The sequence below is a fragment of the Cygnus olor genome, chromosome 1 (genome assembly GCF_009769625.2).
Source record: "Cygnus olor isolate bCygOlo1 chromosome 1, bCygOlo1.pri.v2, whole genome shotgun sequence".
In the NCBI taxonomy this organism is placed as follows: domain Eukaryota; kingdom Metazoa; phylum Chordata; class Aves; order Anseriformes; family Anatidae; genus Cygnus; species Cygnus olor.
Window position 1 is genome coordinate 54,131,714 of NC_049169.1, and position 26,873 is coordinate 54,158,586.

The window sequence follows — 26,873 nt, forward strand, 5'->3', positions numbered from 1 at the left end:
GGAAAGGGGGGTAGGAGGATATTCCCTCCAAGATTTTAAAGGCTAAGGGGGAAAAAATGAGGCTGCCTTTTTGTCATACTTCGCAAAATCAGCTCCTTTTAGCCTGCAGTGAGCTCAAGTTTAGCCCCCCCCCCCCCCCCCCCAAACCCAGCTGTGTGATTTCTTTTGTACACGTAATTACCAAGTGGCAATTAGTAAATAAAGAATAAAAGTATCCAAGTGCAATTTGCTCCTGCAGGACGGTGGGAGCACTCCACCTGCAGTCCCAGCCCTGGGTCCTCGCTCAGGGCCAGGCGCCCCGCTCCTTGCTGGCAGAGGTGCCAGCGCCAGTTACCGATTTCACCCTTCCCCTGGGTGGGTAGCAAAATGAGGAGCTCCCAGGCGCTCCCCTTCGCCCTTACCTCCCCACCTTGACTCGTGAAACCTGTAGGAATTGAATAATTTGCCCAATGTACTTGAAATTGGCTGAGGAAACCCGCGAACCTGCCAGAGCCCCTCTGCACAAAGGGCTTCTGCCAGGAGAGCAAACAAAAACCTCGTGGCCAGGGGCAGGGGGAAGACGGTGTCTTGTCCCAGGAAATCACAGAGAGGTCTTTTCCCTGAGACGTGCCCAGAGCAGGCTAGCCCAGTTCTCTGCTTTCTTACTATTATTTGTTTGAATAATAGTTCAATAGTTCTTTGTTGGAAGAGGTATTCCCCTGGAAGTACAGTTTTGCACCCATTGGGAAAAGAAAAAAAAAAAAGTCTGATGTTCTGCCTCTACCTTGAATGTAATCCTGAATCTTTCTGCTGTAACCACTACTTGTTTGTAATGTGTATTTGACTAGCACGCACTCTCCCTTCCACTATGCAGCAAACGGCGCGGGGTGGGCAGCACCGCCTGAGAGGGACGGTGCTGGGGCATCGGATCCAGAGCGAGTATTCAACTGGAAAAGGATAAGAGTGACAAGTTAACAGGGGAGAGAATGGATCTTTAAATTGAATTATTTTTTCAGTTACAAATATTTGAAAAAAAAAAAAAAATCCATTTTATTAAAAAAATTCCAAACAGCCACGTGCTCAAAGACGTCTCTGCTGTGCTTTGCCGCTGGGAGGGCCTGGGGCCGCTCTGCCTCTTCCAGCTACGGGTGGGGGACCTGCCTGCTTCACTTGGAGAAGCCCAGGCACCTGCAGACACTGCTGCTGGCCACCACCAGCCCTAGTTTCTGTCAGCCCCTCTCCCTTTGCTGAGGGCCCCTGCCCTGCGCTGTCCCTATACCCCTTTGGTTTCGAGTACTTCCAGCTTTTCAGGGGCTCCTGGGGCTCTGCTGTGGGGCTCCTGGGGCTCTGCTGTGGGGCTGCACTTGGGCAGTGCTGGCAGCACAACAGCTCCTGCCTCAGCCGCTGGTGTGAGGAGCCCCCAGGGTGCCCATACAGCTGAGCAGACCCCCAGCGCGACGCCGGAAGGCGTCAGTGCAGAACCAGGTCACAGTTCCCAAATGAAGACGTTAGGAATTAAATCCAGTCCCGGCCCCGTGGAAAAACAAAGGCGCAGCCCAGCGCTCTCCCAAGATGCAGTTTATTTACAAACCCACGGAATAAAGGAAAGTAAGAATCTAGTGTCATTTCACGAGTAGTTTGTGCTCACAGACAAGCGCTTTCAGTAGAAAGTCACAGACTCCATATCCAGAGCCACCACCACAAAGCAGCAATTCTCCACTCCCGACCTGTCCCTGCCGCCACCGCAGGGCCAGGAGGACGAGTTAGTCTCCCTGAGCCAGCTCCGACCTGAACCCCATCCTGAGCTACAACAGTGCCAAAATATACACACGGTCCTGGAGATAATTTACAGCTTTTTGGTTAACAGTAAAAATCACCTAGAGACTAAAATGACAGCATGAACCACTCGTTTTTGTTTTTTACGGGAGTGTTGGTTTTTGTCTGCTCGCAGAGGAGACAAGGCCCATCCCCTAAGGCTGTTCCGGCGGTACCAGGCTGGTGCAGTCGGGCAGCGCTTCTCAGCACCCCACCCGCCAGAGCAGTGGGACGAGGCTGACGCCGGTTCCCCTTCCCTGCCCCGGCTCCAGGTCAGGGGAATTCGTCCAAGTGCTTCGGGCTTCGCCTCCCCTCTCCCCGATGGAGGCGAGCCCCCGGCTGGCCAGGAGCAGCCGCGCCGGCCCTGCTCCCACAGCCCGATTCCCCCCGCGTCCGCGGTGCCTCCTGCCCACGGCACCGGCTTCCGCAGCCCGAAGCCACCCCACGAGGGCTGCCCCTTCCCCGCAGCGACAGCAGCGCTCGAAGCACGCGCAGCTGCTGGCCTGCAGGGCCCCGCCGCTCACCCCCTGCGCTGGGGGGAGGCAGGGAAACGGGGGTTGCAGAGACAGGGAAGGCCGGGGGGGACGTTGGTTTTTCTGGCCGGAGCACACTTGTCCCTGTGCAGCATCAACCTTGACCATCGCCGCCCTCGGGTCTGCAGCTCGGCCTTGTGGCACTGCTGCCGTCGGTGCCCGGTGTGCCGGCAGCCCCCCGAGGGGGATTTTGTCACAGGTACAAGCGTGGGGAGGGGAGGGGGTGTGAGATGACGGGGGTGGGGGAGAGGAGCGTGTGCCGTTGAGAAGGTTCCCCGGGCCGGGGCGGGGTGTGGGTCACCCGTCTATGTCCCAGCTGAAGAGATGGTGCTTCACAAGCATGTCCTGCACCCCTTCCTTCAGCGGCTTCTTCTCCTTCTCCTGCAGGGGGACAGAGACCCGGGTCAGCGCGCCGCGCCCCGAAAAGCGAGGGGGAAGCATCTGCAGGCGAAACACAGGCACGCTGAGGTCCCCAGCAGCCAGGCAGCGCAGCCTCCTGCACTGCCCACCTCCACGCCGCCGAGGCGAGGCAGGGAGAGGCCCTGCGGTTTGGAGAGCACCGGGGAAGGGAGGGGCCCGCCACTTCCCCCTGCCCCAGCCACGGGGCCGGGCCTGGCAGGGAAAACAGCTCCGTCCGCAGCCTCCGACCCTGCCTGGGGACAGGACAGAGCTCCGGGCTGGGAGAGGAGGCGGTGAGCGCAGCCCCCAGCGGAAGGAGGGAAGGAGATGCTGCCCACTCACCTCCCTCTTTATCGGCAGCTCCCAGTCCTGAGACAGGCTGAAGGCGAATTTGCAGAGGACTCTGAAATGGAAGGAGAGGAGGGCGGTAACGCGCGCACCCGGGCACACACCCAGAGCACACTCCCAGCCCGTGCCCGCAACTGCTGCCCCGAGGTGCACAATTGCACCAGCCTGCCCTAGAAAAACACCCAGCTTACAAGGGTGGGGATCCGCGTTTGTTGGCGCTGACAGAGCAGCACCAGCCACTCATCCCTGCTTTCCGCCTCCTCCTTGGACTTCCCATCCTGCCAGTCCCAGGCTGGAAGAGAAGCTTGAAAACGTGACTCAAGTGCAACCCCTACAGAGCCCGGCACAGCAGCGCAGCCCCGAGCTCTGCTACGCCACGGACACAAGCGGCTGAGGATGCGTGCAGCTGGCAGCGGGGGCTGGCAGGGCTCTCTCCAGAAGCAGACCGCGGCTAGCGGCACCCCACTTTTCGCACCCATCTCTCTCCCTTGCCCTGGAGTAAGAGCGGTGTCCTGAGCCCCGTGCTGCATGGGGATGGCACGCGGAGCTCCCTCGCTGGACCCAGCTTCGAGCAGGGGCTGGGGACACGGCCTCAGCCCTGCCCTGAGGACTGGGGTGCAGAGCTCGGACCCCTGGCACCAGGCTGCTCAGGCCTCTTCCTTCCTCAGTCCTCCCCACCCTTCCAGCCGTTCAGCAGCAGCACAGGAACAGGGCACCCCAAGCCGGGGGTACACGGCCCTGCTCCTCACTGGCAGAGGGTCTGGAAAAGGCGGAGTGTCTCCCTCAGAGCAGGTGCGGGGCTGTCTTGTTTTTGGCCAGGATGGAGGAGGTTGCTGGCAGGCAGATGCTGCCGGCTTGTCACGACAGCTCCCCGGGAGCCGGGTTCTGCCCTTAATCAGGCAGGCACGGTGCATCCCATTAAGCTGTCTAGACAGTCGCTGCTGCCTCAGCACACGGAAAGAGATCTCCGCAGAGGATGTCTGGGCAGCCCGCGCTGCTGCTGACTGGAGAGGATCCAAAACCTGCCACGGTGAAGCCTGTCTCCTGCAGGGGAGGAGGAAATCCACGCGAGGCCCAAGGGGACAGACTCACCTCAGCTCACACTTGATCTGCACCCAGCCGGGACTGCGCAGGAACGACCAGGGATGGAACCACTTCTCCACGGTCTGCAGGCTTGAGCACAGCACCTCCAGCCACAAATGTAGCACTTGCTCGCTGCAGCGATGGGGTGGAAGCACGTTATTCAGCTGAAGCCATGGAAAGAAGCTCTGTCCCTTTGGGACAGGCTGTTTTCAGCCCCAGCCTTGACCCCAGCCCACAGCCTTTGTCCCCGTTGGGAGAACACCCCAGCTAAACCCCTATGGGTTGCACTCAGTGGCTGTAGTGAGAGGGAAACAAGTCCCTGCAGCCGAAGGTAGATCCAAAAAACCGCTGCTCATGAGCCTGCTGTGCCCCCTCCCAAGCTCCTCGCACCCACGGCGCCGACGGTGACAGGACCGGGCCACTCACTTGAGTCCGACACAGATGAGGGAACGAAGTTTCACGTCCATCTGTGCGTGTGCGGCATCGTGCGTCATGTTCACAGCCTGAACTGCCTGGAGGGCAGGAAGATGTGGTTACTGCCTCCTCGCAGCTCAGCCTCAGGCTGAGCCGAGCTGAGCGGCCGTGTCAGCAGCACAGCCAAATTCTGCCCTCTCCAGAGCTCCCCAGCGTGCTCCCCACCCTCACCCAGTGCCACCCATCCACCAGCATTACAGGGGCTGAGGTTGCCAGACAGTTCCCCTTTCTGCCTTTCCCCACTCGGGGAAGGTCAGGGAGACTCTCAAGCACCTCCCTGAAGGGCACTGCCCTCCAGCAGCCCCTACAGGAAACATCCCTACATTACTGGCTGGGCTGGGGCAGCACTCACCCGGTAAAGCAGCTCCTCTGGAGTGAGGACTTTGCCGTCTTCATCGAGCCTGAAAAGATCACAGCACACAGCTACTAGGAGGCTGGGGCACCTTCCCAAGGCGGAGAGCAGCAGCAGCTTGCTGGGCACGCAGGAGCAGGGCACAGACGCTGCTGCTTGGCGTGAGTAACGTGGCCTTACCTGTAAGTCTTGCAGAGCACGAGGCGAGAATACACGGAGTCAAAGTCCCTTTCCACTTCCCTGCTTGCAGCCTAGGAAGGCAGAGGGACAGTCAGCACACACCACCCTACAGCCCCTTCACCCCAGCGCCACGAAGGGAAGGGAGACGCCTCACCTCTTCGATGAACAGCCAGGGGTGGCAGGCGCCCCCCAGCAGCGACGGCTTCTTCAGTCCGTGCTCAAATATGGACTTGAGGGCTGGACAAAGCGTGCCTCGCACCAAGTCCGTCACCCCTTCCGTGACCGAGTCGTCGCCAGCAATGGAGTACTGAGGAACACCAAGAGCCAGCTCTCAGCGCACGGAGACAGTGCATGGAGGTGGCGTGCCCACCTACAGCTGCTCCACACACACCTCCTTCACTCCCAGGTGCACATCAGCCCCCTCCCTCAGCCCTTCGTGATCTTATGTAAGGCATCACGGCCACTTTTGTGCCTAGTGCCACAGCAGGATGCCGGAGCAGCGACACCAACGCCATCCCATCAGCATGCAGCGTAGGGGAACTGCTGCAGTCTGGTGTAAGGCTGTCTGAGCTAAGGGAAGGACAGAGGCACGCAGGGAGGGTCTTCGGGACTCTGTGAGCTGCCGAAGGTCAAGACAAACGGGGGTAGGTGAGAACTCCCTGGTCAGCTGGAGTGTCACTCCGAGGTGTCACACTGACGTGCTGTTATAGAGGGAAGCAAGTGGGATGTCTGCCGACAGGGACATCTCTCTTGGGGTCTCCGGTCACCCTTCGAGCCCTTCCTCACTCCCCAAATGGCGAGGAGGACAGGATGAACAGGGCTTTCTCCACTACCCTGCAAGCTGCCCAGAGCTGATGACATCTGTCTTCTGACAGTTACCCCAGCCTCGGGGCCATACTGAGGTATCTGCTCTAAATAGCTGGCATCGCACCGCTGCTGGACGCAAGAGGAACCAAGACAGCGCTCCCTCGGGCGCAGCTGCTGGGGGAGAATCCACTGTGGTGACCAGAAAGCACCGGCAAGATCCACAGGGACAGCCTCAAAGGAGGAAGAGAGCACAGGCAGAGGGAAGCAGGCAGAAGCACTGCCCACAGAATCCTGCTGCGTGCCTGCCTTATGATTTCTCAGCTTTCCCAAAGCCGGTCTCCAGGCACGGCGCTCAGCTCCCCACAGCCCTGACCGTCTGCTTGGCCAGCATCAGGAAGCTGAGCAAACAGGCTTAGGAAATAAGCTGCTTGATCACATCACCAGGTGCTCAGCAGAGAGTGAACAAATACACTCAACGAGGGCAATACACAGCTCTTTTCAATTATTATTATTTTCTTAATTACCTCTTTGCTTCTCTCATCCAAGATCTCCACAAATTTTGCAGGAAACCAACCTACAAAGAATGGACAGAAGAGGTGAGCCTAACGTAGCCACTGAGAAACCCTACACAGCGGAGATGAGATACCAGTGGAGGCTGAGAATAAATCAGAGTTCATGGAGTCCAACCCCAGAGAAGGAAGCAAGCAGCCTGAAAAATCACAAGAATTCAGGCAACTGCAAGAGGAAGCCAATTACAGGATACCGCCCATGAGCAGCAGAGATGATTTGCACCCAACCACCATCCTTTGCATCCCACCCTGCTCCCTGCCCAGCGCAACCTGCCCCGCTCTCACCTCTCAGCCCATTCAGCTCTCCCACCCAACAGTGCTCGTCCTTCTGGGAAATGATCTGAAAAACAGGGAGTGGGAAACAGCGGTTGAGGAGCGTCAGACGACGACTTGCAAGCAGCAAGGAATGGAGGCAGGACACAGAACTTTCTCCCCACAGGTGAGTGTGCAGTGCCAGGAGGGCTACAGCTGCCTGACTGCGTGCACAACGAGGAACTGCTTTCTTCTCTTTTGCCAATGCCTTAATCTCGTGTGGTCCAGGGTTTTCAATGGCAAAAAGCTACTGCAGACACAATGCCACCCCCTTTTTCCCCAATTCTAGATGGGATGCCCACAGCTAAAAGGCAAACGGATGCTTTTACAGCCTTACCACAGCATGGTGTCAGGTGTTGAACTGGGACCAAATCAAGCTTTGGCTCTACTGTGTGGCAGCCAGGAAAGGGACTTTGTAGTTGTGTTGAGAATGCCCCACAAAACAACACTCACATGAACATCCTGCCTCACCCCCAGAACCACCCGCTGCCTCCCTCGGACCCCTAAGTACTCTGAGCTGATCTCCTCCCTGGTTTCCCTGCAGAAGAGGCAGCGCAGCATCCCAAACAAGCTGGGTCTGCCCAGTCCTGCCCCGGTGCCTCTCGCGGAGGCCCACGCACCGTAATGATGTCGTTCTTGCGGAAGCCCAGCTCGTCGTCGTCGTGGCGCTCAAAGTCCAGCAGAGCCTTGGCGCGGCGCCGGCGGTTGCGGGAGCAGGCCACGTAGTTCTCGTGGTCCCGCTGGTGGCTCTCCATGCTGTAGTCCGGAGTCAGGTCCTGGCACGCACACGGATGCAGAGCAAAGAGGAATGAAAACCAGCAGATGACTCCCAGCTGATCTACCAGAGCTTACCCTCGCCTGTTCCCAAACCCTTCTAGCAAGCAGACGACATCCCGTCACAGCCCTCCTCCACCAGAGATGGGCTGAGCAACCCTCCCCTTCCACCCGTTACACTCAGAAGTTCCTTCTCGAGCCCACACGCTCCAGGAGCACGCGGCAGCTCCCACTCACAATGCTGCAGTTCTTGGGATCCACGCACTGGAAGTGCCGGGCCACCTGGAGGATGGCCTCGCGAAGGTCAGCCACCAGCTCCGTCTGCTTGATGTTCTTGGCTTTCAGTGCCTCCAGGTCGTCGTCCCCTGGTGGAGCCCACGCAGCCAGAGGGAAGGTGAGGAAAGGAAACCAAGTATGAGATATTTATTTTTTATTAGCATCAGAAATCAAACAAGCCTGTCTACATCACGCCAGGTACTTACTGCCAATCTATTCAATAATGTAAATAAGAAGTATCAACAAAACTGTCTCAATTTTTAAGGAGCTGCTATTTCTAACAAATATATGGGACTGGGAGGATGTTGTCCTTGATCTTTCTGGGCAAGTCAGCGTACCAAGCTGCTGCTGTACTGCTTCAGAGAAGTGCCTAAGCAGCACACACAGACAGCACAATGGTCAGACTCAAAACTAGGGACACTGCAAAAGTTTTCTTGAACTGAAATTCTCTTAAAACTGAAACAGCTTTTGTGCAAACTACTACTAATTTTTACACAGCATACAGGGTGAGAGCATCTCCTTCACCGAGACTTGAAAAAGATGTGAAAACCAAGATAGGCCACTTTCCTGTGTCAGCCTAGAAGTGAGAGCCATGAGAGAGAAGCTTCCATCCTTCATGACCTCAGCCTCCCTAACAGCCAAAGTTCAAAGATCTTGGTGTACGCAAATGGTTGTAAGTACAAAATAAAAGTAATCCAAGCACCTTCCAGCTTTCACTAATTCCCACATAAGCTGTCAAAACTCCTATTAATTTATGCAGAAGGACACCTACTGCTATTGATTCTGTAGGCAATTAATGCATCTGAATGCCTTAACGATTGGGTATGTGATTAATCATTTGCTTCTTTTCCTAAAAAAGATCATCTGTTTTAAATTCAGAGTGTATTTTCATAGGTCTATTTTCGCTATGCATACATGAAGAATAGCTCCTGCTTCCTGAAAAGCGATTAACGGCATCTTTTAATCACAAGTAATACTAATTAAAAAGTCCAAAACTTTAAGAACATAACTGGAAACACAATATTAGATTTAAAATGATTTTTATAATTCTTTTCCATTTGCTATATTAAATAAGAGAATCAGATTTAGACAGAGAGCATAAGAGAAAAACTGAACTTCTGAAGCTTCTGGACTAGAATAGGCTAACGCAGACTAACTCCCAGGCCAAACAATGGAAATCGACAAAAACCTCCTCCTAAGGCAACGGGGTAAGAGAGAGAGCACGTAAGAAGTCTCACTGCAGATTCAGAGACAGAGAAAGATTGTAAATAGATAAGTGATCACGCAGACAGTGGGGGAGATTCCTGGAAAATTGATGCTGCTAAAACAGAATGTGACTAAAGAAGAAACTACAACCACAGCCACGCTAGCAGTGGGCTGCCCTCGTTTACACAGATTGCTGACTCTTTGTTTCATCATTTGGCCCCTTCTGGCCAAAATCCTGTGCTCCTCCCTCTGTACCCTGATGAATCCCACCCAATCACAAGCAGGAGAGAGAGGAAGAAAGCTCCACACCCTCCCACCTCCAAATACACAAAATACAGAGGAAAGCGACTGGGGTTTCCACCAGATTCACCTCGCTGCACCTGTGTGCGTTTCCAAAACAGGAAATGAGTGCGGGATCGGCCACGTGTGATGAGGCTCTATTTTGAGCTGCAAAGACCGTGTAGTTGTGCAGAGGAGGACTAGCTCTCTCCTGGGTCTCCTTGGTGCAATGACCATCTAACAGGAAAAGGGCAACACGTACCGCCTTTCGTTGTTTCTTTTTTTCTATTTCTTTGTTAGAGATCTGATCCAACTTCTCGAGGCTCAGCGACAGAAAGCCCTGGCTGACCTCATCTCGCACGAGCACAAGAGGTCGGACTACCAACCTCCTCCAGAGGTCCCTTCCAAACAGCTCTCCAGTGATTTTATGGCCCCTGTCCAAGTTACTTCTACGTCTTCATCCTCTCTAAGGAAGAATTAGGTTCTGGATAAATTCTTACTCCCACCCAGACCAAGACTAGGTACCACTAGTGGTAAAACCACTATCACACATGTTTTAAATAACGTTTTAGTTACTACGAATAACATTAGGGCAAAAGCATGACAGTCACTGTACATAAAACCCACCATCAGTCATCTCAGTGATCATCAATCATCTTCCACCATTGATACATTTTGAACCCTGACCTTCAAATTTATCTGGTTGCCTGGGAATACTCACTATCACCTTCAAGGAAGGTGCTCAAACTTGGCCAAGAAGAGACTGAGACACAAGAAAGATGCACGTGGCAGCTACGTTCCCTACAGATTCAGTTTGTACTGACCATATGATAGCATTACATAGAAGAGTTCAGGTTGCAGTAACGACCTTCCTGCCTTTCTTCACTTCTGCATGCTCAACCTTACAGCTTCACCAGTCCCGTACTGTCACCTTTATATGTAACGCTGTATGTGAGTGTAAGCAAAGCCTCTGACAATATATGAGCTTCCCAGAGACCATCAGAAAAGCTGTTCTCTGAAAAGACCAGTAAAACACAGCTTTAAATTTATTCAGGCCATTTCAACCACAACAGGAACATTATTTAAACCTTGTAAACTCAGTACATTCTCTTTCCCCGGAAAAACAAATTTCTGTGGTGAGATGTAGCAATTTCAAGACAGCTAGCCAGTTGCACAGAAGGTGATGACGGTGAAGGTTTACGATAGAAAAGGCTATTACAAAAGCCACAGAATAAGTTATTTTTGTATCTATGCAAAACCTATCCTGGCCACGTGCTTTCTGGACGTAAGTTGGGTTAGCTCATAAGCAGTGAGAATTAAGAATCAAAGATGTTTGTTCACGACATCGAACTCTAGTAGCGGGTAAGGGGAAGGAGCATCAGTGATGTCCGCATTTTGAAATTTCGACTTAAAAAACTTGACGGGTGACCCACCGGACCATCCCGTCCTGTCTCACATCTTCAGAGATGATGTTCCTGAGCTCAGAGGAGCAATATCAGGAGACTACAACATACGGCCCACGGACTGCACGTGGTCTGCCAGAAAATGTGTTAGAGCACTGGGCAGTGGCAAGGAGGATGTTGCACAGGGCTGAGCTGCAGCCCACCGTTAGTCACCACTTAAGGACCTACCAACGGATTTGAAACTCACTTTCTGAGCTCAGACCAAAGCAAGCGAATAGAAAACTGCACTTCTTCCCTCTCGTCCTTCAGTTCTAGCTCCCTACTCTCCTCTTCCCAGCGTTTCCCCGCGTTGCTCACCACCCTCCCCTCCTAGGCTGCTAGATCCATCCACACCAGGCGATAGGCACAGGACTGTCCTTACCGAAAAGCAGAGAGGTAATGCCAGATTTCCTGCGCTGAGTCCTGCGCCGCACAATCTAAGGGGGAGAGAGAAAAGAGGAAAAGAAGAAAAGTGCACACATTACAGCAGATTTAGTACATGAAAAGGAAGCAACCCTCCACAACGGTCAGGTCTGAGCAAGGGGCCCTGACACTAACTGCTGGAAGGGGCAGACAAGTGACCCAGCAATTTTAGACAGTTGTCCTAGTTCCAACTGCAATGAATCAGCTCTCCTGCTTGATCTGCTCCATGTGCAACAAGTTATTTATAGCTCAATTATTACGAAAGCATAATTGAAGTTCAAGAATCAACCATGATTCAACTGAATAATTTTAGTTTTAATTCTACCTGTTGCCCGAAGCAGTTCCACACGTAATTGTATTTAGATTTCTAAGTGGATGCCCATTACGTTTCAGAATTGCAGGATTGTCTGCTGATAAGCACACAGATGAGCATCAAGAATATATCTTCTACGCAGGCTTGACAAACCGGAGCTGCTACATCTGCAACTGCAGACTGCAGTCTGAGGTTAAACACAGATGTATTTCTTTTTCAGCTTCTCAAAGGCTGCTGCTGTTTTCTGACTCCCTTCCAGAGTTATTTTAGCATATCAGTTTCTCACTAATGCCTTAATCCCATTCCTACTCTACTTTGTGTGCTCAGACTAGTTCCGAGCAATCTGGGCACTCACTTTGGACAAATTGTTGACAGTGGTGCTGGAGTTGAGCAGCTGCCCTTGGTCGGCAATGAGGTAGGCCAAGTGTTTTCGGCGCTGGGTCTCCACCGCCACGTCTGTCAGCGAGCCCGCCACGCGCATGGCCTCCCGCAGCAGCACGTCGGCATCTTCAATCTGGCTGGGGATGTCCGACAGCGTGTTGAAGATTGAGGCAGAGTTCTCGGACTGGATCAGCTCATCCTCCTGCAACGATGCAGTCGTTTTACCACACGGAACGGTGAGCATGACGGCTATGCTCTTGGGGCTGCTAGATGCGATTTTGCACTCAGCGCACAGCCTGGGTACTACTCTACTGCACTGAGGTCTGCTCCCAGAACTTTATCTGACATCCACCATTGAAATTAAAGTCAAATCAACAAAACAGAAGCTATTCTGCCAGAATTAGGTAGAGCAGGGATCTTCCTGGGGTCAAGGAAAGGGAAACTACTCAGTTTCACATGCTGCGTAGCACCTGCTGTGCTCTACCTTCCCCTTGCTCACCTCTGCCCTTCACACATTCCCAAACCACACAGAGGAAGTGGATACAAAACCTTGCCCCTAAAATTTGCCATTAAACCCTGAAATACTATAAAGAAGGAAGTGGGGGTAGGAGTTACCTTCATGCTGAGCATGCCCAACGTGAGCTGGAACAGCACCAGGGAGCCCTGGTAGAAGAAGAGGTCCCAGATGCGCAGCAGCAGCTTGATGTGGACAACGCTAGCGAAAGAGGTGAGGAACCAGTGCAAGGTGATCAGGGACAGCTCTGTGAGTAGAGACACAGAAAGGAATCACGACAGGGGAATTCAGCCAACCCGTGGGGATGGACTCCCCCGAGTGCTGCCCTCCCAGCTTAAAGACGACCATGCATTGCCACGGCCTCCAGAGCCAGGAGGTTTGCTCCCAGCTCTGCCATTCTCCCTTCGTAAAATAAGGGCAGCAATCTCTGCCTGCACACCACCCTGTCCAGAAAAGCTACGGGCACATTTTTACCAATGTCGTGCTCCTGGAGCAGCTTGTCCAGGCGGGGCAAGTACTGCACGATGAGCTGCCGCAGGACGCGCTGGTCTGTCTGCACCCCCATCAGGGTGGTGCTGAAGTAGGAGGCAGGAACCAGCTCTTCAATGATAGCGCACATCATCCAGAAGGCATCTTCTTCTTCCAGGAAGAGCAGCAGAGAGGCAGCCACCTGGGATTTTGAAGGAAGACAGACTGCATGACGAGCCTGCAGAGTAGAGGAACATCTTTCCCTTCCTCACACAGACCTGTGCCTAGGTGACCAGAACCTTCCTTCCTCTCTGGCAGCATTCCTGTGGTCTCTCCCATGGAAGGGATTTCTCCTCAGAGAGAGGAAGTCTGTCTGTCCCTCCCCCACAGACGGACCAAATTATTCCACACCTTTGGACACTTGGTGTTGCTCTGCTCCACCTCTCCTAGGAAAAAGTGTTCCATGCAGAATGGATTTCCCTTCAGCTAGTCTGGAGGCCGCAGCGTCTGGTAGCACTGCCTCAAATCACTTAGTCCAGCACAGCTGCCACAGACAGAATGACCCCATTGCAAAAACACCACGAAAGCAACTCACCATGCCGGTGCCTTGGCAATATCCAATCTCGGGGTAGAGCCAGGCAAGTCCCCGTAGGATCCTGCGTAGCCGTGGCACCCCAATACTGTTCATGTTGGAGAAGCAGGCGTTGCTGGGCATCGTGCGGAGCAAGTCCTTTTCAATCTGCCAGACAGCCACGAACAAGGAAACGGTCACGTGGCAGCACCCCGATTGCCTTCTGCTCTCTGTACTTATCCACGGCTCCTTGCCTCAGGGAACTCTGCTTCCCTCCACCCATTCTCAAGTCCTTAAGGACTGAAGAAGATGGCCCTGTCCAAGCACCCAGGGCCAGTTTAATAGCTTTCACTAACACGTGCAAAAAAAAGCCAGTCAGACAGCAGCTTGGTGGCTCCCGATACTTGTCGGAACTCAGCCCCTGGCTTTACCGCTTAGAACAGCAGGCATGCCGGTGGGGGAAATTTCATCCGCCGCCCAGTTGGCACTAGGCAGTCTCTCTCACCTGTTTTGCAGCAATGGTCTCATCGTTAGAGCTGTTCTTCACGATATCCCGATACGACATCTCGGAATTTCTCTTCTTCTGCAAGGCCCCAGAAAGGCGCATCCACAGCTGAACAGGGAGAGGAAGAGCCACTGAGACACAGCCACGGAGAGCCATTACCTGGCACCCTCTGACCAAAAGAGAGCGGTCTTGTTCCTCTGCCTCCCACTCCGGGCAGGGGGGTCTGCCCAGCCAGGCAGCACTCTCACCTGTGGCCTCATGCTGTGTGGGATGCCAGCCAGCACCAGCGAGCGCAGCTTGTCTGAACGCGGCAGGGTGACCTCGATTTTGTCCCAGGTGAGGTCGCCCACGTCGTGGTTGTGCGTGAACTCCAGGTGAGCCTGCCACTTGAGCCTCTGCTGCGGCTCCTCTGTCAGCGGGAGCCCCAGGAGCTTGCTGGAGTTTGTCTCAGCACCGTCTGCCTCGGCAAGGGAAGGGAAAGACACGGAGACAAGTGAGAGGGGGAACGCACACGGGGAGGAGTCGGACATCCATCTGAAGAAAGCACACAAAAACATTCGTGTCTTCCAGCCAGAGCACGGGAAGGCAAAGCGTGGTTTCTAACTGTCTTCTCCACGTAGCAAATTTTTTGGTTGTAAGCAAAAGGCACTGAAGCCTTGAGACCTAAGAAGCTGTTGGCAGGCCTAGCCTCTATTCACTCCTGATTTACAGCCGAGCATGGCAGGAATTAAACAAGACCCTGGCAGTAGTCATCCTGCTGGGTTTTGTAAGGATCTTTAAATCAAGCTGACAAAAGCAGAGCGAGCCTCGGAGGTGACAAGCAGAAAGCCATATGCTCATGCAAGTAATGAGGCACAAAATGTTAACTTCGGGGATATCTAATCACCAAAAAAATCTTTAATAAGAACACTGGCAAATTCACAATGAGAGGGCACCTTAACCTGAGGCCATCTTTCTAAAATATACTTTAGTGCCAGCACAGGTTTGACGTAAGGCATCCTTCATCCTAAAACAGACCCCAACAAAGCAATCCAAATCTTTCTGCTGGCTTCATAACGCACAAGTCCATCAAATGTTCTGTCTGAAGAAAATTGCTCTCTCTCTGTCTTGTCCTCACCTCCAGGTCATTGCTTCGAGAGGATCCTCTACAGCTCAAGGTGCCTCAGGGCACACGTGCAAACAAGTTCTGCCCTCACGTTGTATGGCCTGAGACCTGGAAATCTCCCCTCAGGGGGCACAAAGAGACCCCACTGGGAACTGGGAAAGCTGCCCTTCCCCAGCACGCAGCTGCTAATGGAAATGGCAACTTCCCCTTAACTTTCATCCCTCCCGTACCTACACCACAGGTGTAAGGGGACGGGAACGGCTCTGCTGCGTATCCTGCTCCAGGCCCCACCAGGCCAGCACAAGTAATGCAGGGCCTTTAACAGCAACAGCGACACAGAAAAAAGCTGACCTGTAAGTGGACAAAACCTAGCCCGGAGCAGCTGCAAAATCACCCTGCCACACTCGGAAGCACGGGCAGGGCTGCGCCCCGGCCACGTCGGAAGGGGGAGGGATGGGGCTGGCTTTACCTTCCTTATCAACTCGGAAACCGAATTCGTCGTAGTGGAACTCGGGCTGCTCGATGGACTCTTCTTTCTGGGGGACGTGAGGAAGGAGAACAGACACTTTCACCACTCCAGCACTGCACAAGCGAACAGATACAAGCGGATACCGCCCCGTCCCACCGCACTGAGCCCTCTGAGCGACTGCGCTCCTTGCCCTTTTGTTTTTGATGCCTCCCACCACAATTCCCAGCTGGGGAGGCGCTGCGTGCTATCCCCGTTTTGACTCCTCCGTGGAAGATGCGGAGCTCTGCCTTCCAACCCGCACAGGTTTTCCCAGCAATCACTTTTCCAGCAGTACACGTGCTCGAGCACAGCATCGTATCAAGATGAGGACTTCCCACCTGGAGGGGCACACAGCCCTCCTCATGGGCTAAGGAACCTACACATCAGCTCCAGAGGTCTCTGTCTGCATCTCTGAGACACAGCAGTACGTACACTAGGTGACAGGACACTGCAAATCCAGCTCCCTGCATTGCCCCATCCCCTGCCTGTTGCTTTCAGCTCTTCTCTGAAAGACAGCAGGCGAAACTGGGATTTGCACCTAGGAAGCAAGCCCAAATTACAGGCCAAAGGGAATTAAGTTCCAGGACCCAAATCTCAACTTCCCTCATCTGTGCTCGTGGCTGGCACTGGGGCACGTACACCGGAGGTTACAGCCAGAAGGCTTTTGTAGGGAGCGATAACCTACAGGTGCTTCCATTTCCTACAAGCCCGCCTACTCATCCCACGGGGTCTCACAAGCACTGCTCTAGCACAGCTCCCAAATCAGCTTCAACCTGCTTCTCTGGGCGCAGCTGCCTTCGGCAAACCCTGCGGGCAGGTTACAAAATTCCAGGGCTGCTTCTTTCCTTCCTGCTCTGCCCACCTGGTGGCAAGCCTTGAGGCGAGCGCTTCCTGTCGTGCGCAAGCCGCCCAGAGCAGCTTGATGGTGACAGAGAGTCCCTTTGAGTGTCAACATTTTCACAGTGGAGCAAGAGTTGCAAAACGGCAGGGCAATAATTCACACAAGTTTCTCTATGCTCTGCAAGATCCTCTTGCGAGAGCCAGCATGCACCCACAGAACAAATGAAGTTCGAGCAGCAAACAAGTGTCCGCAACCAAACCACTGGCGGAAGAGTGCATCTCTCCCTCCTTTCCCCTACGGCGTTTGGAGACCCCCCAGAAGCCACCAGAGTCCCTTTCTTTCCGCGCAGAGCCAGAGAACGTACCCGCCCTGCCCCACGCCGTACCTGGGTGTATTTTGCCAGGATCTCCTGCGGCCAAATGCTGGGGGTGAGTGCCGAGAAGGGACCCCCAGCAGAGGGAGTGTGGTGGCCTAAACACAGAGAGATCAACACGCAGCAGTGAAAACCTGGAAGGACTCCCCGTGAACACACACACTTGTCGCAGACTTTTCCAGCATGGAAAGGATTCACTCAGCAGTTTGTTGTCGCTGCCACTCTAGACATCGAGACAGCTTCCACTTCACCAAAGCAAGTAATTTCAGAAGGTTTTAACCATTATTACCACGCAAAAGCAGCAGGAAGGCCAAACTGAATTCTTCTCTAACAAAGGGACTTTTGGGGAACAAAATTGTTCCATGGCATCATGCTATCATCTTCCTGGAAAAGCAGTGCCAAGCCAAAGCAGCTGTTACCAAAAAATATATATATATGAAGTAAACACCTCCTACAGACTCACAGCACTCCAGAGTTCCCTGACACTCTGCCACCCAGGCACTAAAACGGGAAATTAGAGCCCTCAGCATGATGCTCATCTGCTCCCTTTGCTGACGAAGGCCTGGGAGGCTGCTGCCTTCCCTTCAAGGTTGCCAGCCCACACGTAGAAAGCTGCAGCAACCCAAGTATACCTATCATGGTCTCGTGTGGTGAAGGTAAGCACCTTCCCAGTCTCAGGTGGTGTCCCACTGAGCAGCTCGGCTTCCCTTGGAATAAAAGCAGACATGGAGTTTTGCAATTGAAGCAGATGAAGCATGTCCCAGGCCTTCTGCTGAGCACACCGACAAAAAGGTTTACTTGGCTTTGAAGTGAAGTCTCCCTTTGGGTTATATCCCCTGAATTGACCAGCTGGCTCAGGAAGGAAGGTGTAGCCAAAGGTACGGGGTGGGAGAGTTGGCCGCTGCAAGAGGAACACGCTAGAGGAGGCCTGTACAAAGTAAAGCTTGTAACTCAGCAGCCCACAGCTGAACTCCAGTCATTCTTCAGCCATCCGTCTGCCCCAGAACTACCACTTTATAGCAAAAATCTCTCAATCATAAGCAAGCCACCTACTTTGGGGCAAGCCTTGGGAGGAGAAGAGAACCAAATAAGTCTTATGAAAAACAGGGGAGGCAAACTGCATTTCATTCTCCTCCTTCCTCTGTATTCAACAGCTGAAGCAGGAATTGAAGCAGGAATTGAGTTCTCCCTGAATGAAAAGGCAGCTGTGTCACAAGGAGCAGGGCACTCTTCCTCCCTCTGTTTCACGCGGAGCAGTACGTTGATGAAAAGGACGTCTACTGGAATTGGTAACTTTGTTCTACTAAGCTGCAGATGAAGAAAGAAAAAGCAATCGAATTCAAAGGTCCATTTTTATCCGCTTACCTGACATTGTGCTAGGTAAGGCTGAGTGGCAGAGGCTGTCCACTGGTCTCAGAGGTGAGAGGTCACTCTCCTGTTACAAACAGAAAAAGAAGAATTGATTACGAGGGCATCTTATCAATACGTATCTGAGAGCACAGCGAGGGACAGACAGACCCCTCACGCACAAATTCCCCACAGGAAAATTAAATCCCTTAGTATTTAAGTTCCTCACAGGAAAATTAACCTTCAGAGACTGGAATTCCCTCTTGATTTCACACCTATCAGCTACAAAGAGCATGGCATCATCTACCAAATTCTGCGTGACACCACCGGCATTGCTGATTGAAAGCATGCCAAAAATCAAGTCAAATTCCATCACCTTTTCCATCACATAGTCAGTCCTGTATTTAATTATAAATACTAAAAAGCACACACGATCATTCTCTGAATTCACCAGCCATGGAGAAGGTGAAGAGGGTTTGAGGGGTGTCTTTAGACACAGTAAGTCTGAAACAGGTTTTAGGAGTATCATCACAAAACAGGAGTGACGTGTGTTAGGCTGTGGCATAAGCTCTTGAAGGGCGCTAGGAAAGTCTCTGACAAGGCTTTTCTGTGATCAGCTAGACCAGAACGTGGAGAGCATGCTAGGGAGAACCCCCTGCAATGAGCCAGGCTCCTCTGAAATGCATCAGGTGATAGAGCTCACGATGCAACGGCACACGCTCTCCTTACTTACCTGATACCAGTTCACAGCAGATTCATACAAGGGGTTTCCAGTACAGCAACAGAATAGTTTGGTAGTCAGAAACAGATATTTTGGGCTTCGAGGTAATTCGTACAGCTCTGTGTGTGGGAGATGGCAAGAGCCACCTCCACCAAAGAGAGAAAGTCAGTGCTGGGATATATCAGCCACTCGAGCTTATTTAGGAAAGAACTTGGGAGAAACGAACGTTTGCACACCTCGGATGGATTTTCCAGCTTCCCCTTTTCAGTAAAGCTACTTCTGGCTGCAAACCACTCCAAGGAGGAACCCGAGGGATTCATCCGGAAGGCCTTGTCTGTGTTGTTTATAGTGCTCAGTAGTACAAGGTTACATTGCCGCTCCTGCCTTTGCATCTCAGCGAACTCTCCAGCAAGCGCTTGCAGCCTAGAAGAGCCTTGCTACAGCGCTCTCAGATAAGCAGCTAGAAAGGCATCTGGGAACACAAAAGATAAAGCTTCTTCCTCCCAGATTCAAACAGTTCTCTGCATGAGAAAGGCTGCCGTGGCTGAACAGGCACTCTGATCTTCAAACAACAACTCTTAGAGCAAAAAAAGAAAAAAAAAAAGCAAGTCCAGCTTTTGTTTCTGAGAAGTTATGTTGTCCACACAGTGACCAGCTGCTTACCTGTGAGTTCTGTAAACTCTCTGTCCTTCTATCACCCTAGCCCCACTTGCTCTCTTAGCACCAAGTTTTCCCCCAGTAAAGACATCACAAGAACTAGGAGACGAGCACCTGCACCCTCATTTCACACGGCAATGCCCACAGCACGCCCAGCAGGCAGGTAAATCTGCTGACAGGACTCATCTCCCCTTCCAACATCTCTGCGGGTGCATTTTGATGTTTTTTTTCCAGGCTTATCGCTGCCCTGCCACCCCAGCTGCTCTGCCCCTGTGCCCTGCCTCCTGCTCTCAGCCTGGTTAGCCTCATTTCCAACGACCTTTATGAGGAGCGCAGTCAGGCTGCTGCAAACTTCGTGATCTCTAGGTCAGGAACAGCCCACAGGTGGCAAGGCGCTGCAGAACGGGTTTCCAGCCCTGCCTTTTTACCGTGCCTCCTGCAGGAAGCCGTGCCAGCCCCGGGGTCCTTCTGCCACGCTTCCCACTGCCTGTGCTCCGATCCCTGACGTGTGCCGAGTGCCTCCAGCACAGAGCAGGGCCCCCAGCTCGCTGCTATCCTTCCCCGTGCCTTCAGCCCCTGCTGAACCAACCTGTTACGGAGCAGCTGGGCCAAAGGGTTGGGCGTGAAGACGAGAAAGCGGCCCATCGCCGCGTTATTAACCCGGTGCTCAGGAGCAGGGGAGGAGCGCCAAGTCCCAAGGAACACCTTCCCCTGCCCACGTCACACAGCCCGGCCTCCGCCTTGGCAGAGGTTGCTCCTCTGCCGGCCTCCCTCCCCTGATCTGCGCCGGTATTAGGGCGCTGAACTCGGTGGGCAGGTTTTTCCTGCCTCTGGTTCCTGGGGAAACCTTCCTGAAAGCCTGGCCTCCAGGAAAGCATCACCGCAACGGGGAGGAAGGTCCCTGCCGCTGGCGGGCAGCGCCCCGTGCAAGTGAGGAGAAGGACAGCTGGATATCACGAGCCCTTTCCTCTGACACAGGGATGCAAACCCAGAGCAACGACCCTTCTGGTCCAGAGACAGCGCTTACCAAAAGGGGCTCCCATGAACCTGCGAAACTGCATGCATCCAGCTGCTACAGCTAACGATGTTAGTGAAAACGACCAAAACAGTAAGGGATGCAAAGAAAATCGGATGCAAAAAACAGTGATGACAACTCCCAAACTTGCAGAACTCTGCCAAATTAAAGCCCGTTTCCACTTGTGTATTAAGAAGCATCTCCCTTGTTTAAAGACAATTCCATCTCTTCTACAAAGCAATTTTGGTCACAAAGCGGGCAGCCTTCCCTCTCCTTCTTCCTCTGAAGGGAACATCCTTTGTCACAACGCAAACGGTACCTGCTATTCGCAGTTCTACTCTTGTGAGCTCACACTTAGAACGAATCACCCCGCTGACTCCAGCTTGCCAGAGGGCGGCCACAGTGTCCGTGCGTGTAGCTGGAAAAGGCGGCTGCAACGGCAGCACACGGCCAGCGTCAGCTACGGGTGTTTGAAGCACTCGAGCTGCAACGCACCTTTGGTGGAGCTGCAAACGCACGGCACGCAGGGATACATCCAATTAGTTTATTTTCCAGGGCAGGCATCCTCTAGAAATTGATTTGCAAAGGAGACACGGAAATTTACTTCCACTTGGCAGTGCTAAGCCTCCTCTGGACGTACTTTCTCTTCCACACAGCTGCGATATGAAAGATTTCAATTACCTGCCTTCCTGCAAACACCAGATAACAATCTCCTGCCGCCTCTGTTTTACTTGCTTGCCTGCTTTTGCCACGTGACGCACTTCACCCTGCTGTGGTTGCACCTGGATGTGCCGGCCGTGAATTGATGCTGTCAGGAACTTTTCGGTAGGATCTTTATTTTGGAACAAAAACTCCTTCCCACGAACGTTCTTCCTCTGATGATTTTAGCCAAAAAGAAATAAAATCCAGCAGAAAACCAGCACTAAAGCAGTGCACCTCCAGCAGGTACACTGCTGGAACGCTAAAAAGCATTTTACAAAGCAACGCTTTCGTATGCTGCAAACCCTACAACTAATAGCCATGCAGGGAGCAACCAGCAAACGTCACCAGAAGGAGCAGAACCACCATAATTCTTTCTAGACTTTCACCCACTGTCAGGGAAGCATCACACACAATCACTTCCTCTGACATTAAGTTAGCACAGGAAAGAACTCGACTTCCCACTGAACATGAAGCAACGCTCCGCACGCAGTAAATCCCACTGCCCGACTGCCGCCTGGTTTCCACTGCCCTCTACATTCTTCCTGTATTTAAAAAAAAAAAAGACAAAAGTTTTAGGAAAGACAAGTGATTGCAGAGCCACAGTCCGCATCAGGAGGCCACACGCTTCGTTGCAGTCCTAGAAGCCTCTTCCAGCTCAGGTTTTAAACCTCAAGACTGTTCCAGCCTCTTCCAGCTCAGGTTTTAAACCTCAAGATGTTTAAACATCTAGACTGTCCCTCTCTTAGAAATCAGAGAAGAAACCTGCACTGGATCAGGCAGTTCGTTTCTGCCCCCTCACTCTCGGAAAGCTTTTGTTTTCCGAGTTAAAATCCTGACTTGCAGCAGGCAAGGGGAGCAGGAACCCAGCAATCCCGAACCCGGTAATTCCCCTTTGCCTTCCCTTCCCCCAGAGCCTTCCCCTTCAGGCCAGGTAGAGGCACATCCTGGAGCTGCGAATGCCATTAGTTCCTCGAGTCAATATTTGCTCTGTGTGCATGCAGTCAGAAGGAAACTCCAGCTTCACAACTACCTACGTAGGCGACGAAGCACAGACGAGAAGCAGGCACCTCCTGCCCTCGTGTCCCAGCCCCCGGCTTTTTAGCCCTGGAAAGCAGGCGTCTGTCCTTACACAGCACACGCTGGGCACCTGCTAAGCATGAACTGCACCGCAGTGGAGAACGTGGTTTGCCCAGACCCTTGGGATCACAAGAGGAGGAGTCTCCCCTTTCCTGGCATCCCCATTATTTGCGTGGGGAGAGGATATGCGATGGGAATACAGAGCGCTCCTCCCATCTCACATGAGGAGGTCACGCCAGACCAAGCTCTGGAACAATAGCTGAGAGCTGTTTGTTTGTTTTTTTCACGTCTGCATTGAATGGGGATGGAAAAAAAAAAAAAAAAAAAGGGCCAGGACACAAACTACAAAGAGGCGTCCGCTCCCACCTCTCTCGCTGCACAGCAAAACCCTCCTCGCTTCAAACGCGGCGGGACGAAACCCGTAGGTGCCAGAGGGCGGCTTTGTGAGAGCCCAAAGGGTCTTCAAGAAGGTCTTCGAGGCTGCAAAGGTGGCTTCACATTAAATACTGCTGCGCAAAACACAATCCAGAGGTTTCTGATTAGTGGCTAAGTGGACCCCAAACACCTTTCCGTGAGGCAATTTATTTATGTGTAATTAAAGGATGCTTTCACCCAAATAAGCATGGTGTAGGACCAGGGCACTTCTGCAGAACTCTGTAAAAACTTATTTTCCTCCCAAACTTTCCAGAAGGTGTTTCTAACCTCTGGTCCATGAACTTCTGCAAGTCTGCAAACTGTTTCTAAGACGTCTGTGAAAGCTTCATTCATGCCAGCTTCATTTGCTATACAGAAGTTTGAAAGCAAGCACTTGTTAGAGACACAGGCTTCTACAAAACCAAAGAAATACTGGAAGACATCACTGACAGCTATTAATCTGTTTTTTCTATAATCATCCAAGGCTCTCCATCACATCCAGAGCCAGCCCCACGAGCTCACCCCTGGTGGAAGTTTTATTCCCAAGCTGCTCTCATCCTACTGTTCCCAGTGGCAGAGGAACAGCCTGAAGAATGACTCTGCCTTGGTACAGCCTCTGAAGGATCTGCAGAGCTTTAGTTGTCAGGGCTTGTCATTCCCACGCATGAAAGGCTAGATTCAGGTCACTTCCCCTGTAGCTGTGCTGCTCGTGCACAAATACTCTCAGCAAAAGAACCTCAGACTCACCTAGCGGGACTCTAAGCAGGTCTCACTTCATTTGGCTCCAAACAAAATGGCTTTTCAAGGAAAATATCTCCCACAGCACTCAAGATTTATCTCCTCTGGGGCTATGTCTTTCCAGAACTCAACTTTCTGAAGAGGCTAAACACCCAAAACACCTGCCAGGATTCCAGGACTGCTTGCAAAGCTCCTTTCTAACATGTCATGTTAGACTCTGCGAATCATGCTGCTGCAGAAATTTATATGCATGCATAACTGAGAGGAAAAACAAAAGCAAACTACATTACAATCATTAGCATTTGTAAGAAAACAAGACAAAAATAACCATATTTCCTATTTCTGGAGCTCAGGAAGAATTCTTGCCCAGAACAAAAGGGCTGTCAGGTTATGGACATTTTCTCTCATCTCTGAATCATCAGGTAGTACCCAGCCAAGAAACACTGCACTGACTGGGCAGTGACAACAGTTCTCATCGTGCAAATGACAATATGCTATCTTTTTCCCTATCTCATAAACAAATATTTTTACTTCCCCTAAGGAACTCTTTTTTTTTTTTAAAGCCAGAACCAAAATTGCTCTTACCAGTATCACTTGTTGCAATCCTGTTTAAAAAAAAGCTGAGAGTTCCTCAGAGCCAAAACAAACGTGGCAAGACAACATCCTCCTCTTCCCTCCCTGGAGCCAGCAGCAGGACAGCAGACAAGCACGATGAGACACAAACACTCCTCCCCAGTTACCCTGCGCGAGCTCTGCGTGTCTCAGGATTTGACTGTCTGATGAAAGGTGGCAAGGAAAGAAGTTTTAAAAAGTCCTTGTGCTGCTGAGGATACAATACTGAAATGCCAACACCTTTCCAGCTCCCGAGGGACATTTGGGACACTGCACTCACCATACACAGCAAAATTTGACAACTATAGTCTCTATATCCTATTGATTTGAGCTTGGATAGGATTAGGGTCACTGATGTGATCCAGATCGCCAACTAGCAGCAGTGATCATCAGCTAGAGGAGCTGTAGGGCCACACGGCCCAGCACATCCAGCGCCTTACCTCTGACACTGAAGATAAAGTTGCAAGGACTTCCCCCCCCCCCCCCCCCAAAAGCTTTCTTCCCTTCTCGTGTTTTGGTAAGAAGTCTCCAGTTAACAGCCAGGATGATGGGCACCAACCACCCCAATCATTTCCAAAACAGTTGCAATGTCAAATGCAGTATCACTCAGGGCCAAACTCCCTGATTTCTTTGTTACAGCAGCCTGGCAAATACCAAGCACGGCAAACAACTTTGCATCACGCACGCTGATTCATTAAGAATGCAACTGAGGCCCACAGCTCATTTCATGCAGATCACTGAACCAGTAGTCCCTACTATTACCAAGCCACCTCACATAAGAGGCATTCATTTAAAGAGGCTAAATATTTTGAGTATAGCCTATCTTTAAGATCTTCAAGGTCTTTTGGAACACTGAGATTTGCAGAAGATGCCATCTCACAGGAAAGCAAGCAACAGATTAACAGCACGGCAATGAAGGCATACCAAAATGACATTAGTGGAGACCCCAAAGCTGGGGGATCACTGCAGTCCTGGCAGGTGTGCTGTATTTCCCTCACCTCGCTAGCTGATGTTAGTCTATCATCCCCTTACCAGCACACTCCCTCCTCTCCGTTGCTGCTCACGTATTTCCTTCAGTCTCCTTTGGAGGGAGAGTCACTACAAATGACATCTCCCTGAGATTACCAAAATATTATCCTAAACAGGAAAAGAAGAAGGTAGTACCTGGCATTTTAGTCTTTTAAATATGGAATTAACACACCTTTATATTAACAAGACACAACCAATCCACACTTGACCTCTTTAAGTACATGCCATGCCTCTTGTCACACCCTTCCCTCCTTTTTACTTCATTAACTCTCTGGGGTAGGGATCTAACCTTCCTTTCTGCAGAGGGAAAGCCACACACACACCATGTGCATCCGGAAAGCCGTAACGAAATAAATCTTCGTTCCAGTGGCTTTTCCTTTCCAGCACACCCCTTCAGACTCCGCAGCAGCTGAAAAACTCCTCAGGTAACCCAGCAAGCACCCGTATTCCAGCCAGCACCTCTGCCACAGCACGGCAGTGCCCTGCTCCTTCTGCTGGGCTGGGGATTTCGCAGTGCTTTTGGGCTCCAGCCTCCTGCTACCGACCACCTGATGAACACCGCTGAACACCTCACCTCCAGCAAGACTTGGCCTCTCTCTCACGTACATTAAAACCAAAGGAGCCTCCATTTCCTCATGGCACTTTTCCTACTTTATCCCTACCGCTCCCCCCCCAAAGCGTCACATTAAGCCATGACTGAGGCATCGTGAATCATCATGAATTAGGATGCTATGCCATCACGTACAAACAAAAAACCCACAAAGAGCACCACAGCCCACCTGTTTGGAAGAGAAGTACCTGCCTAAACGCAGAAACCCCTCCAAAAATCAGGAAGGCAGAAAAGCAGGCAAAGAGGGAAATTCTCCTCTCCCGACCCCACCAGCTCAGTGAGCAGCCCCCAGGCGCTGCCTGCACAGATTTAAACCCTTACCACCTTGCTTCTTCAGACTTTTGCTTCCCAGCTTCCTTCTAACGTGTGATACGGCCGAAAATCACAGGGGGGGCATGGGGGGAGCGACAGCCCCGGCAGCCCTGAGGGGGAGGGGAGGGGAGGGGAGGGGAGGGGAAGCCCCGGACGCTGAGGGGCGGCCGGCTGAGCCCCCCCCGACCGAGGCAGGACCCCCCATCCCGCCCAGGCTCACCTGCTCCCGGCAGCGGCAGCGGCGGCACCCCCCGCTCCTTGCCGCCCGCCCGTCCCCGCTCTGCGGGCGCCCGACGCCCCGCCGGCCCCACACGCTGCTCCGGGAGGCGCTGCGCGCATGCGCGGCATCCGGGCGGCGGCACGGGGCACGCCGGGGGTTGTAGGCGGCGGCGCCGCCGCTTTCCTCAGCGCGTCTGTCGGCGATAGGGGCTGTCGGGAGGCGTGTCGCGATAAAAGAAGTGCTTCTGAAGCGCTTTTTGGGGGCACTGCAGCTCTGGGGGCAATAAAGGAGGCGAGGTCCCACACCTGGCTCCTCCCGGGGGCTGGAAGCCTTCGGGAGGATTCATGCATCACACCGCTTCAGAGGAGGGCGATGCCTCCCCACCTCATTTTTAATAAACTTAACCTTTACAGGAACAAAAACCTGCCCCACGGCTGGCAGCCCCTTCCCAGCACAAGGATTTATGTCCAGATGATGAGATCCGTTACCTGGTCCTTTTTTCTTTAAAAAAAAAAAAAAAAAAGAAAAACAACATACAGAAAAGGACCAAAAAAAGGAGGATTTCTGTTTTCCCTCTCACCTCTCCACT

At 52.5% G+C, this 26,873-nt stretch overlaps 1 protein-coding gene across 6 annotated transcripts; it reads right to left on the reverse strand.

Moving 5' to 3' along the window:
* Nucleotides 1-1,542: 1,542 nt before the first annotated feature.
* SGSM3 (small G protein signaling modulator 3) lies at nt 1,543-26,584 on the reverse strand. Of its 6 annotated transcripts, none has more exons than XM_040558738.1 (22): nt 26,285-26,584; nt 18,196-18,265; nt 16,843-16,928; nt 15,578-15,644; nt 14,252-14,460; nt 14,004-14,111; nt 13,523-13,666; nt 12,934-13,129; nt 12,561-12,706; nt 11,920-12,147; nt 11,211-11,265; nt 7,863-7,990; nt 7,472-7,627; nt 6,825-6,879; nt 6,495-6,544; nt 5,318-5,470; nt 5,164-5,234; nt 4,984-5,032; nt 4,584-4,669; nt 4,167-4,289; nt 3,069-3,129; nt 1,543-2,708 (listed from the first exon to the last, which is right to left on the reverse strand). In XM_040558738.1, exons 2-22 carry the CDS (start codon nt 18,200-18,202, stop codon nt 2,625-2,627), a joined length of 2,262 nt encoding a protein of 753 aa, XP_040414672.1. In that variant the 5' UTR covers nt 18,203-18,265; nt 26,285-26,584; the 3' UTR covers nt 1,543-2,624. The 6 variants fall into 6 exon arrangements, with proteins under 6 accessions (XP_040414672.1, XP_040414663.1, XP_040414689.1 ...); XM_040558729.1 differs by lacking the exon at nt 26,285-26,584 and adding an exon at nt 26,074-26,096; XM_040558755.1 differs by lacking the exon at nt 26,285-26,584 and adding an exon at nt 25,922-25,944.
* Between the last annotated feature and the right edge of the window lie 289 nt (nt 26,585-26,873).